Below are 14,243 nucleotides of genomic sequence, written 5' to 3' on the forward strand. Positions count from 1 at the left end.
CCATTAAACCTGCACTGCTGCATGGGTAGGGAAGCTGTAATGATGTTTTAAAGCAAGGAAAAAAAAAAAAAGAAGTGTTAAGTGGGTTAGCTTCCCTGCCTCAGGATATGCAAATCTGCATAAACACACAAAAATGCAGCCAGCTTGGACACTCCCTGGGACTTCTGTTCCCAAACACTATCACAGGCTGGAGAATGGAGCAGATTTGGGGTTACCAGATTTAAAAAGCAGAGGAGCAGGCTGAGCATCTAAAAATCAGCTACTGTGAGATGCAGGCAAATGGCCCAGAGCCCCCAGCTGATATCCCCAGAAGCTGCTCACAACTGCTGCAAGTTAAAGGTTACAAACCCACAACGATTAGAGACCAAAGCCTGATGTTGCCCAGGGCTTCCTTCTATTGCTGTTTGCTTTCCAGCTGTTGCTGGCAGGGCAGCGAGGATTAGGGACCATTGAGAACATCTTGTCAAAAGCTGTCTGGACAGAGCAACATCTCTCCAAAACCACTATCAAATCTTCTTTCTTACTGCCAAGCTTTGAGGGTTGGCATTGGTTTCTTCATCACTGAGCTTGTTTTTAACAGTCACCCCAGCCTAGCAGCTGAAGTTATTCTTGCCAGCAAAAAGGCAGAAACAGGGACAGAAAAAAAGGCTTGGGATGAAAATCCAGCTACAGTCTCCATAACCCTAAACCACTAGATTTCGTGCATACTGTTGCAAGTTCTCTATTTGCTCCAATAATTTGCTCATTTTCGATGAAAAAATATAATAATTTCCAGAGGGAATTTCAGCAAACAATAGGAAGGGTTAATTCCATGTCATTAGAAAAATTAAAAGGTAAAGCTTGTTTTCATCTTCTCTCTCCACAGTCCCTTCAGTGATCTGATGGCTTTGAAAATACAAATTATCCAGAAAAAAATTGCCACATTTGGGGCCAAGCTGTTTTGCCCTATTGGAAAATAAAAGTGTATAGGGATAACCTTCCCAGAGGAACAGAGGTTTGCCCACCTCAGAAGAGACCCAGCCCAGGCACTGGCAGCTCTAAATCCTAATGCTTCAAAATCTGAACCTAACCCAAGGAAATGGGGAACTCAACCTCATATTCCCCACAAGTGGTCCAACCACCTTTTTTACCCTGGAAACTTCTTGGAAAGATGCCGAGCCAGGAGGAATTTTTTATGGTTTGAAATGTTACTGAGAGGTCAGGTGCCACCTTTCCTTTCTCTCTGGATGCACTCTGAGACAGTAACAGGGTGTATGGGCAGGCAATGGGGCAGTTTTAGTCATCACTGTCCTTGGAGCTTGACTCCTGCAGGTTAAGTGCAATCATGTATGATATCTGGGACAACTGCTTGAACCCAAATCCATTAGCTGCCTCCTTGTCGAATCCCCAAGGCCCAACTGTCTCCTTGCATTAGAGGCAACAGAAATGAAACCTGCTCTTTGGAGCTGGCAATTTGGCACAGTGACTAGATTAGGAAAACTGCTTCCCAGAGCATTTCCAACCCCAAGGAAAGGTTTCCATGCAGCTGATGCTGCCACCAGCTCTACCCCCACAAAGTACATAGAATCACAGCATGGTAGATGTTGGAAGGGACCTCTGGAGATTGTCTAGTCCAACTCCCCGGCTAATGCAGGTACGTCTAGGTCAGATTGCACAGGAATGCATCCAGGCAGATTTTGAAAGTCTCTAGAGAAGAAGACTCCACAACCTCTCTGGGTGGCCTGTTCCAACACTTTGGCATCCTTGGCGTAACAAAGTTTCTCCTTAAGTTCAAATGAAACCTCCTGTGTTCTAGTTTGTACCTATTGCCAAGGTATGTGTGGGCTGCTGGAAGGAACGGACGTACAGAAATTTTCCTTACATTTATTAGGGTACATCTTGCTCTTGGTGAACCCACAATGCTAAAACCTCATGCTGAGAGAGGTTCAGGGTGTTTTTGATCTCATTTTATAATGGAAGTGAGGCTGATGGGGAAGATATTACACTGTATTTTGATTCCACTGACTACCATTGAAAAAGGCCCAGCACCATCCTTCTGACTTCCACCTTTTAGGTATTTATATGTATTGTTAAGATCCCCTCTAAGTCTGTTCTCTTCCAAGCTAAAGAGCTCCAGGTTTCTGTCTTCCCCTCATAAGAGAGATGCTTGTCCCCTGATCATCCTGATGGCCCTTCATTGGACTCTCTCCAGTAGTTCCCTGTCCTTTCTGAACTGGGAAGCCCAGAACTGGACACAGTATCCCAGGTGCAGCCTCACCAGGGCAGAGTAGAGGGAGTGGAGAACCTCCCTCAACGTACTGGGCATAGACTTCCTAATGCACCCTGAATACTGTGAATACGTGCCCTGAATGCCATAGGCACAAACATTGTCAGGCTGATGGAGAACAATTAGATCGTGCCAAGGGAGGAAGGATGCCCAGCACACACACTGCTGACAGCCCAGACCCATGCAGGAGTTGAGGACGCTGGTGAGAGTTAAGTCAAACCTGCCAAACCATCCTTATACTCTTCTCAGAGCTCTTCAGGGGCCCTCTACAAATCACACTCTCCCAGCTTCAATGGCAAGTGCTAGGAAGAACTTCAGATAGTCCATGAAGAAGCAACAGGGTATGGGGCAGAAAGGGTTCAGGGATCTTCAGCAGAGGCCATGAGACTCTTGAGTACTCCCTACCTTCAGGTCCCACTAATAAAACACAAAATCTTGTTAATAAAAGGCAGAATATCCACTTAGATCTGGACCCCGAGGACATTTCAGCACACTATGAAAATTCCACACTGCCACCTTGGCCCCAGCCATGTCAGAATGGGTGTCAGGCTCCTGGGGCAGCATGTCCCTGTCCCTGCTCCACAGAGCTGTCCTGGAAGGGTCCTACCTCGTGGTTCTGGGGAGGCACCAACTCTAATATCTGGATGTTAGAGTGGAATCCTCAGGATCTGAGTGAGCCCAGGCAGTAAGGATGGGAGCACTTCATTTTCCTCCAGGCAAAATTTCTATGTACCACAGAATACGTGGCTGGCATTTAGCATGAACCTTTGTCCCTCACTAAGAAGTCTGTCTCCTTTCCAAATAAGGACACAAAGCAGATATCTTTTTGCAGGAAGAAGGGGTGTGCCTCACGTGCTGCAGCCTTTGGCTATCTCCATTGTTTCCACGTACAGCAGTGACACATTGCAATGGATGCAGCGGAGGAGAACTGGACTGTACACATGGTGAGAGCAGACATAGGAACTGGCTCTCTGCCATTATCATGCAGGGTACTTTGAAGCATACACAGGTGACTTCTCTGCGTCTGTGCCAGGAGAATTTGTGCAAAAAGATTCACATGCTGGGAAACACTCTGTATAGCTGATCTCCCTAAGTGGCCAGACATACCAGGCCTGCCAGCCAACCCACTCCTCAAGTGCTGGGACTTGACCCACTCTCAACACCATGAACTGAGGCGAAGCAAGCGTGCACATCTGCCTACCTGTGGGCTGGTGTGTGTCACAAAGTTCATGCCCGGGGCTGAGGACAGAGGGACAGGGTGTGAGCCAATGGAGGAGGCGATGACTCTGTAGGGCGAGCCCAGTGTGTTCACCGGAGAGCCGATGGTGTTCATGGGGGACGGCAGCGCCCGGGAGGTGTTTGCAGGGGCCTCGAGGTAGTTGTGGTGCCCGTCCACCGAATTCCCTGTGGAAAGGCTCGACGGCGGGCTCACGGATGTGGAGCTGGCATGAACAGGGGAATCTACAAGGAGAAGCAGAAAAATTAAGTACACTGTGAGCCATCAGCTGCCCAGCCTTGGTCGTGCCAGCTTAGATACCGGCCAAGGCTTAAAGGCAACCAGCAAACATACCTTATGTTATAGAGGCAAAGGGCAAAACACTGGTTATGGTATGGGAAATGGAGCTACCTACAGCAATAAAACACATTATGAAGACAAGTACTTTATGATTCAATCTTCATTCATTGCTTCAGCTGACATGGAAGAAGGTACCACTGGCTGCCTGCCTCAAGATGGTCTTCTCTGAATTATTTCCCAATGTCTTGTTTCTTTTGTCCAAGCTGGCTCTGGAGACAGAGCACATCTGAAACCATGAAACCCTCACCAATCAGGCTGGATGCTCCCTACATCTTATGAAGCACCTTTGCTCTCTGTGATGGCTCTGGCATTGTCCTCAGCAGGCTTCTCTTCCTCTTCCCATGGTTCAGTTCTTTCCCTTCCCACCCACACAGTTCTCCACCATGCTATTTCACATGTTTCTGCAGCTCTCAAAACTTGATGCCACCATCTTCAGGAGGAGCTGGAGTAGCACAGGACAGAAACTGACATGCTAGCAATGCAGATGACAGGATAGGACACCCACAAAATGTGTTGTCTATTGCTTTTCCTCACATAGTATGTGACAGAGCAGAGACTGGCCACACAGATGTGCTGTGGCCACAAGGAAAGAGGATTTCCTCCTTCCACACCAAAGAGCTCCAGTGCACATTGACAAACTGAACCTCTCAGCAGCCCCATGAGATCACTCTGCTCCTGAACCCTAGAAAAGCAATATAATCTTGATCATTGCCACTTCAGGGCAGTCTCTGATGCTGAACATCTCACCCAAGGCCTAATTACTGCCTTCTATAAGCCCAGTTTCAAATATTCAGAGGGTATCTGGGCATCAAAGGCCCACTCACCCTGATGGGTTATATATCTGGCTGTATTTTAAGGATTTATGTGACCTTTTCTCCCTTCCCTAGAATTTACCAACTCCAACTAACATTATCTGTCGTTAACATTTCAATGAACCATTGTTTCTCTGGTGGTTTCTTCTAACACAGGAGATCATTCCCTGGAGTAGCAAGGCAAAGACATTGTGTGGGAAGGTCATACAGTTGGTTTTCCATGGCTGGCACAGAGGACGATTGTTTCCATTGCATTTGCAAGTATGGCAGAGCTTTGGTGGTTTGTTTGTTTGTTTTTCTCCTCCTTTTAACATTATTGCAAAGTTATTTACGTGACAGTGTTTGTTATTTTACCTGAAGTAACAATCAAATCTGATTCAAAGGGAAGATGCACAATAAAGACGGGAAAAGGTCAGCTTGCTGAATAACATTAAAGACATTTGTCAGAGTCAAGGAGGACTCGATCCGCCGTTATCAACCCACTTCAGACTTAATTCTGCAGAGGGAGGGGGAGAAAAGGTCTTTGTCAATTCTTGCTTTGGCTTTTTGGATCAATTCTCCCAGTGGGAAAGCGATGTGCAGCAAGAGCAAGTCGGCTCAATGACAACAGCAAGAAGCCTTGGAGGCAGCAAGGCTTGGAGACAGAGCCAGGGCTCCTACATGCTGCTGGAGAGACTCACCCCACATACCCCTGCTGCCATCATGGAGACACACAGCTAGTCAAGAGCAAAGTGCCTACCTTGTAATGGCTTCCAAGTGCAAAAGCCTTTCACCCCAGAGACAGTTGCCAAGAGAGCCTTGAGCAGTGGGAACACGTGCTGCTTGCCTGACCCCCACCTCACCTAAGTGCTCAGCTGTCATGGGTTAAGAGGCACCTCGGTTGTTTCCTGGGACTTACAAGGACCATCCTGACTTGTGCCATTATCAGCTTCAGAGAAAAGTAAATGCATATTTCATCACCTGTGAGCAGCCTGGTACCACGGCATGCAGTTCTCCCCATCATCTGCAGCACAGACTTGGAAGGAAATTGGTTTTATGCCTCTTTAAACAACTAGACAAAAACATTGCCTTTGAGCATTCTTCAGCTTGGAAAATCAGCCACTGAAGGGGAGACTGGGCAGAAATCTATCATACTAGGACAGCCAAGGAGAAGAAGGATTCTTCATTCTTTTCTATTAACAGAGAAAAGGGCATATTTTGAAAGTGTCATGCAGAAAATTTAAACCAATAAGACTCCCAGGAGAGTTATTTAACAGCTTGCATTTATACCAGACATTACAGAAACAGTCAACACTAAGATTCTCCATTAGAAGGGTTCCAAGTTTCATAAGGACCCAGAGCAAGGCTTTCACCCAAGGAAACTGCTAACCAGGGCAAGCCTCATGGCACGTTTGCATCCATGCCAAGGGGTGACTGTCCAAGGGTTATGGCCAGGGAAATCCTCTGTGTCCCCAGGATAGGATCAAAGGTTGAAGCTTACCTCTTACCCCAACAATGAAACACCAAAGAGGAAGCATGAATGCATGAAGGAGTGTTTGCTAGTGGAAGTGCATGGATAAATGAAAATAGCTACTGGAGAACACACAGGTGTAAACCCATGGTCTGTCAGGGCTTGATGGTAAACCCGAGTTAACAAGCTTGTTTCCACAGCACAGTACCCATCCATGCTGTCCTGCCTAGGCTGTGACAAAACAGTTAGTCAAAACCATTAGCATAAAGTTTTCCTTTACCAATGAATAATTTTATCCTGCTTTTATACACTCCAATAAAAACCCCACTCAGAAAAGCAAAACCAAAACAGAAGTATCATCCTGCAAGGTGGTCCAGATTCTGACTTCTAGTCCCTTGCTGGGATAAGTTTGCTGAGCTGATCCTTGAGGGAGCAGAAATGCCACCTTCCACACCTGAGGAAATGCTCCTCTCAGTTCTTCTTTTTCAGGCTGAGAGGGGTAGAAGATGTGACATTTACCCAGTTATCAGATTGTGTGAGGAATAATTTAGATGGTTGGCAGAAGGTATGTGCAGGAATAGCCATGTCAAAGCATCCTTGACACTGGTGTTAACTATTCCCTATCTGAGTATCCTCAAAATTGTTTCAGTCCAAAGAAGTCAGGGTGCATTGTACAAAGTAAACAGTAGAGATTGCAAGCCAAAAATCAACCAGAAAAGCCCTTGGTTCACTGGTATAGCTTTCCTAGAGGTATTTTCTCCCATCCTTTGGGGGACCAACAGAAACAGCAGCAGAGCTGGGCCATCAGCGAGCTGCTCTGCAGCAGGGCAGCAGCTCTCGGACAGAGCAGGGAGGACTGGAGAGATGACACTCAGTTCTGCATGCCAGCTACAGCTAGCCACTTCTGCCTCGCCACTGGCATTTGGCACAGGTGACATTTACGGAGGCCAAGGCAGGCCTGGAGTCTGTCCATCAGGTAACTTGAGGTGACAAGCGATGCCGGGGACTCAGCCCGCTGCGGCGGGGCCCCGCGGAGCAGAGGCAGCCCTGCATCAGGAGGTGAGGGCTCTGTGGCTGGCGCAGCCCCTGCCTGCAAGCTCCAAGCACAACTCCCAGACTGGCCAGGTTCCCCCATGCCTGCTGAGATGCACCAGACCAGCCAAGACTCTCTGTTAAGCATCAGGGCTTGCTACTGCTTTTAACCACCTAGACCAGACTCAAGACTAGCTGATTTCTGATCCACAAGTGGGGCTGTTTGTGGCTTTATCCCATCTCCCTCCTCCTAATAATGCTTGGATGGGTGGTTTCCTGAAGAAAGGTTCAGGGAATCCTAATACTGGATTTATTTTTCTCCTGGAGGAGAAGAGGAAGAGGAGTCAGGAAGGAACAGCCCTGTGTGAATTAGAATCATAGAACTGTTGAGGTTGGAATAGACCTTTGAGATCATCAAGTCCAACTGCTTGCCTTAAGCTCACAATCCCACCACTACTTCTAAGCCACTATCACTAAACCACATCCCTAACCATCTTATAAATAACTCCAGGGATGGTGACTACACCAGCTTCCTGGGCACCCTGTTCCAATGTTTGATAACCCTTTCTGTCAATTCTCTGATGTCTCCATTGCAAACATGCAGTGTCCAGAGAAAGCCCAGTGTCTCAATGAACCTCTCAATGAAGCTTTCTCCATCCTTCTCCTTGGAGAAAGCAAATTTTAAAAAGAAGAAACTTTCTTTTGGGTGCTTCACTGTTTCAAACTGCCTCTGCTAAGAGACCCTATGTTTCCTGCATGTTGAAAAGAGTGCCCTTGAGGACGTAAATAACCCTTCAGCCACTGAAGCTGAGCAAGCACAGAAAGCTTCCACTTGTATTTCATCTCCACTGGAGCAAAATTCTAGTCCAGGGATGGGAAACTTGGATGAACAGCCTTATAAAATCAGGGATAGAAGAACGCTGTCTACAGTAAAGCAAATGTGTGGGTGTCCAACACATGCACTTGCAGAGCACACAAATTCAGGACCCCCACACCAACGCTAAACAGCCAGGTCTAGACTAACACAGATAAACTGGTCCAGGATCAATGCTAGCTCAATAAAGCCAGCTTGCATATCTCTGTACTTCATAAGTAAACCCAAGGCAGGCATGGAAGCAAAGACCACCTGCAAGAGTATGCAAGTGGCCCCAAATGCCTCGTCAAAGGCAGTAAGGAGAGAAGCATCCAGGCTGCAACCAGTAAAGTTGTCTTGATTTTCACCTAGCTGATGGCAGAAACCAGCAAACTCAGCAACTGCATTTCAGTAGAAAGTGGAGCGAGAATAGAGACCAGAAACATCCAAGTCCTCCATACACTATTGAACCAAGATGGGTTGCAAGTTTGTTTTGGTTAACACTCCTTCAGCTCTAACACCAAGCAAAGCCCTCAGAAGAAAGGTGTCTGTGTTAAATGCTGGAGTCATCCTTCAACCAAGGCCTGAAGCAATCCTACCTTCTGAGACCTACAGATCTCTGGCAAACCTAGAGATGATGGTACTTCAACCTTCACAGTTTGTTTTTAATGTCAGAGAGAATCAAAAGCTGGAACTCGTCAAATACTGAAAAGCACACTTGTTCTTTTGAGGGCTCAGATACACACAGAAAGGGTTCATTCCATCAGCATGAACACTTAGAGGTGCAAGTTGACCTGCCTGACATGACTAGCAAAACTTTGCAGATACTTCATCCTCCGCAGATCAGAGAGCACCAAGAAGTGGGAAGAGCCATGCAGAGAAGGACTGATTACAGCAGAGGAGCACGGGCGTGCGTGGGAGACACAGCTTGGCAGGCAGCTCGTCCTTGGGGACGACCTTCAAGGGGAGATACCTGTGAGAAATGCTCTTGAAACTGGATGCATTATGTAGCAGGGAACCCACGTTAACTGGAATCAAACAAAGTGTTGTTGCTATGACTGCAGAAGTAGTTTTTATTTAATACATGGAAGCTAAATTGAAAAGCTGTTCCCTTTCTGATGATATTTTTACCTGGCCAAGCAGATTTCCACAGTAGTACAGACTGCCATTCTAATATCCTACAGAAAGGTTACTGGTTCTGCCTTGCTTTTAAGGTCCAGTAACCTTTGTGCTTCCATCTTCCTGCTTAGCTCCAAGTCAATAAATAATGCAGTCTTCCCCTGACAGCTATCATCACGGAGGAACAAAAATTTTGGAGATGTGCTGGCACATATGTGAGCAGGGGCTTCTGCACCGGGGATCTGTGCAGGGAAGGAGAAATATTCCCTCAGTTCTCCAGGTGGTGGGAAAAGCTGCTCCCTCTCCTCTTGGGTAAAGCCCCCATGTCACCCTTGCAAATAGGGGACACTCAAAATCTGGTCCACAAGAAGCCACGGACTGGAAGCAAACAACAGCTTCAGCTGCCCTGGTGCATGCTCAGCATCAGATGCTATTTTGAGGCACTGGTCAGATTTGACTGGAGTTGGCCAGTGGGTCAATAGCTTAATATGTCCAAGGACATCTGGACAAACACACCTGCAGTATAACCACATATTCTCCTCTCCAGGAAGCCAAGTTAAGGAAGAGGGAAGGACAAAGCAAAATCCACAGAAACTACACAAGCATTGCCATGACTTTGACAGGAGCCATGCATTATAGGGTGACTCTATGGTTACAATGATCTTGCCAACCAAAGACCTTAGCAACAGCTTGTCAGAAAATTAGAACCACAAGCCAAATTTATTCACCCTAACAAGGTATCACATCCCCCTGGTGACCACAGCAGCACACCTGAGTTGGATAGTTTGTCATCTCCAAAGAAATCAAAGCTGTTGAGTTTGAGGCCTGAAGGGGTTTTCCAATGATTGCCTGATCAGATTCCCTACCAGACCAGTGGGATTTCCAGCACACCATCCATCAGGAAAAAACATGCACAAATTCCTACAATGGTCTTTAAACTCCTACAGAGACCACAAGTCTCCATCAGAAAGGAACCCGACAGCTGCAGGGTTTGTGGCTGCACCAGGCAATTTAAGGCAAGTGTCTCCTGCTTTTACCTAGCTGCAGGAGTTGCCCAGTCACTGGATCCTCTCACACCTTTGCTGGTTCAAAGAGCTGTCTTCCAATTTCACATATTCAGTTACAGACCTGGCAAGCCAAGCCATGACATGCACCCTGCAGGTCACAAAATCTGGGACCATCATAGGTGAAAAAGGTGCCAGGCAGCAGCTTCCCTTTAGGCACAACCCAGGTTTTCCTCTCCCTATGCCCCAAACGACCTGGCCTAACCCCGCTTTGCTTGGGAGAGCTGACAAATCGCAGCTGGAGGTGGCATGGCCACAGGCCAGGTTACATGGGTACTAATAAAAGAGACTTTGTGAAGGAGCCAAGTTAGTTCTTGTCCCTAACCAACTGTGCCAGAGAGTGCTCAGAGAGAGAGGACAGCCAGCACAGCATCTTTCCTTGCCCTGCAAGCTGGGCTGTGGATGAAACACATCCTTCTGGAGCATAAAAAACATTTTGAAGCCCTTTCCTTATTCCTACAGCTTAGGCTGTGAAGACAAATCCATTTGCCTTTAGAGCACATCTCCTGCTTTAGATGTCTAAGGTTGACTCATCTGGACACTTATTCTGCTACTATAGAAACTCATCTGAAACATTTTATAGTGGGATTGTCTTTCTCTCGTCATGAACCATGTGCTTATGACCAGTTTGTGTGGGGACATTCTCAGATAAATATGATGGTGTTATATTCAGCCATTCGAGACAAGAGTGACAGCCATACACACCATCAAACACCTGAACCTTGTTTCTAGCATGAGTGCAGAGAAAAATCAAGTTAAAGCACATGTAACAGTTATCTGAATGCAAAAAAAGAAGAAAGCAAATAAATGCTTTTTTTGCTGCTATGCTCAAAACAAAGCCCAGAATTTCAGAGATAAAGGAAATGTGTATATAGTAAGATCTAAAGATGCCAAACAGCAGCAGCCACATTATTTTAACTCTGCCTTCCAGCAACATGGTGCAAGAACAATGAATGCAACAAGCTGACAGCCTAGAGTGGGCGCTTCCCTCTTCCACCATCCTGTCCCCCTTCATGGTGCCAGTGCAGGCAGAACCAGTTTTATAGACAGGTGAAGGAAGTTGCAAAGACTGTAAACATACTATAGGTCTGATAGAGATGCAGGTTGCCTGCATAGGCTTTCTGGTGAGGACACCAAGGCGGTGAGGAGCCTCTACATACTGCCTTTATCCCTCTCAAAGCCTGACTGTCCTCACAGAACCCATGGACCCTAAAGTTGTCTGGAGAGAAAAGCAATTTCCTTCTCAACCAGATAGAAATCCCTTCCTGCAGACTAAACAACTCAAGGAGGGGCAGTGCCCAGCACCATTTGTGGCTCCATCAAAATGCCTCAGGCACATAGAAACCCTCTGTCTTTGAGGGGAGTGTAGATCTGAATGGGAGCCTGCAGACCCAAAGCATTTGGGGAGCATAGGACAGTCCAGAGCAACTGTTTCAAAGCAGCCCAAACAAAACTTAGCCAATGCTTTTGCATCTCCACCAGCAGCCAGGGAACACTTCTGTTTTTCCAAGCCAAGTTAGTAGCAGGTTAAAACACCAGTTAAATACACTTCAAAATTAATGTTGGTGGGCTGGAGAATAGTCACTTTGCCTTTACTGGTGGAACAGAAGTACCTCTGCTCCTACTACCAACTTCCTTTTTTAGAAATCTCCCAGAGGCTCTGCTGACTGCTGTGACCCCTATCTCTACAGGGATCTGTGCCTACTTCCTATGAAGATCAGTATGAATGTCACTTCGTTTTCTCTTCCTTGTAGATTTGTAATTCTCAAACACAAGTAACACTTTCAGTGTTTCACTCTCATTGCAGCAATAGGAGAGGATTTGGCTTGTCATTGCCTGCTCCTTAAAAACATCAGCAAGCATGAGATTCTTCCAACAAATTGTCTCTTTTCTGCATAAACTGCTTAAAAAGGTATTTTGGTAAGTCAGGGACTTGTGAAACTTGGAGATGACTTGATGCAATATCAATGAATTTTCTGGAGCTGGAGAATTACCAGAGGTGAGCAGCTGGTGAAAGAGAGAGGAAAAAAACCCAAAACTGCACACACAGCAGGAATATCCCATGTGCAATTCAATGTCTGCACAAACCTCTTCCCTAGCAGAGAAAGAACAGGCTGATGTACACAGCCTGGGGGCCTCCAGAGCAAGTCCTGGAGGCATTTACTCACCCTAAAGGGCTGGCAACAACTTGAGGATTTTTCCAGAGATATTAATATTTTGCACATCCCTAAAAGCAACACACTTCAGCCTCCTTGGAGAAGCATCAATATTTTGTCAGTAGTTGTTACCTGGGCCCCCTCAGCCCCTTACAGCCAAGCATTCCAACCTGCCCGCTCCCTGCTGTGGCTGGGTAGCATCCTACAGCTCCTCTACCCACTCCCCATGTTAGGACAAAAGGAATAACTTCAGATAAAAATAACACCTGGCCCTAGCAATTGCAAACCCTGTTTCCCAAGAGCAGTTCTGGTTTCTGCAACCAAGGCTCATTCATGGCTGGCCTGCATGGGGATATTGCAGCTCACGGCCACAGCCCTTCACAGCCTTGCCGTGGCTGCCTCACCATACAGCCTCATTTGGCTAATCTGGCACAGCTTCACACAATTATCATGGTATCTGTGTCACAAGGGCAGCAGACAGCCACCGGGCAAGGAAAGAGCCCTCTTGACATTTCCTTGGTGGCTGGTTTACATTTTTAATGTAATTTCTTCCTTCAACAACTTAACAAAAATGAAATTGGAAAGACGTCTGCTTGGTTTGATCCTGTTCTTTCGATGAGTAGACTCAGCCCATTGCACACAAACACAAATATGAACCTCTCAGATGTCATATACTAAACTTCAGGGCAAGGAGTCACAGTTTGGCTCAAGGCTGCATGATTTCAGGCAGCTTAGTTTGGCTGTGCTGAAATTCACAGCACATATAATCACAGGGCAACTTCAGTCATACCAGGGGAGGGTTAGGTTGGATATTAGAAGAAATATCTTCACTGAAAAGGTTCTCAAACACTGGAATAGGGTCCCCAGGGAGGTGGCTGAATCCCCACTCCTGGAGATGTTTAAAAGACACAGAAATATGGTGCTGAGGGTCATGGCTTAGCACCAAACTTGGCAGAGTTAGGTCATGGTTGGATTCAATGATCCTGAAGGTCTTTTCCAACCAAAATGATTCCATGATTCTGTAAGTACACAGGCACCACAGTTACAGCGACATACAAGTTTGGTTAAACATATTTTTAAATCCTCTTTACTCCTGGCCCCCCCTCCCTACCTCCTACACCTACTGTGAGATCAGTTCCTCCGCCTAACCCAGCAGGCACAGATTGGAAACACCAGTAAAATACTTACTGCCAAAACCCGCAGGAAACTTAATGAAGTGAGGATAATTCCCATACATGTTTAATCTTCAGTTCATCTCTTGCCTTTCTAAACACAACTGCCTCCTCTAACTTCAAAGCTGCCCGGAGCACAGCGCAGCCCGCCGGGGTCGGGACATCGCTCTGCAGGAGCAGGGGCTCTCGGAGGGTGCCGGGGCAGCTGCCTTCTTCCGTGGGTTCATCCTCGCTTCACGCCGGCAGCAGCAGCTGGCCGGGATGAGACATGCTCTTGTTCTCCAGAGCTCAGGGCTGGTTCCCGCGCTCAGCTGTCTCAGCTCCCCGCGGATCCACGGCCGACGGTCCCAGCGGCATAATCGCCCGGGTAAGAGACGCCGATCAATGCACAGCGGCTCCGGTATGGATCAGAAATTAGGAGGAGGTGGGGAGGTTAAGTTGTTTAGGGGAGGAGCATCGTGGGGAAGGAGGGGGGTGCTCTGCTTTTCCACCAGTGAAGACTCGGTGCAGTTTATTAAGTTATCCTAGCCCCAGCCATGTGCAGGGGGGTTCTAAACATGCGAAGGACCAGCCCTGATGACAGACTGGCTGACACAGGGCGCAGGAGCACACGTGCGACCATCCCACCATTTGGGGCTAGGGTTGTGTGGGGCAGGGAACTCCATGCTCCCATCCCACACCAAGCCTTGCCTCAGCTGCATCCTGTCATGGTCCCTGCAGTGTCCCTGATGCCTCATAGCATC

At 47.2% G+C, this 14,243-nt stretch overlaps 1 protein-coding gene across 2 annotated transcripts in view; it reads right to left on the reverse strand.

The window, feature by feature from the left end:
• The window catches only part of RXRG (retinoid X receptor gamma), a 38,951-nt gene that overhangs the window by 9,556 nt on the left and 15,152 nt on the right, over nt 1–14,243 (reverse strand). Inside the window, exons 1-2 of one of the 2 annotated variants that reach the window (XM_054384106.1) lie at nt 13,517–13,565; nt 3,468–3,727 (exon numbers count right to left, since the gene is read on the reverse strand). In XM_054384106.1, coding sequence (XP_054240081.1) covers nt 3,468–3,727; nt 13,517–13,565 — 309 coding nt within the window. Of the gene's footprint in view, nt 1–3,467; nt 3,728–13,516; nt 13,566–14,243 lie in introns of those variants that run through there. The other variant, XM_054384105.1, reaches the window with a different exon arrangement.

Source organism: Indicator indicator, chromosome 10 (assembly GCF_027791375.1).
Source record: "Indicator indicator isolate 239-I01 chromosome 10, UM_Iind_1.1, whole genome shotgun sequence".
Taxonomy (NCBI): domain Eukaryota; kingdom Metazoa; phylum Chordata; class Aves; order Piciformes; family Indicatoridae; genus Indicator; species Indicator indicator.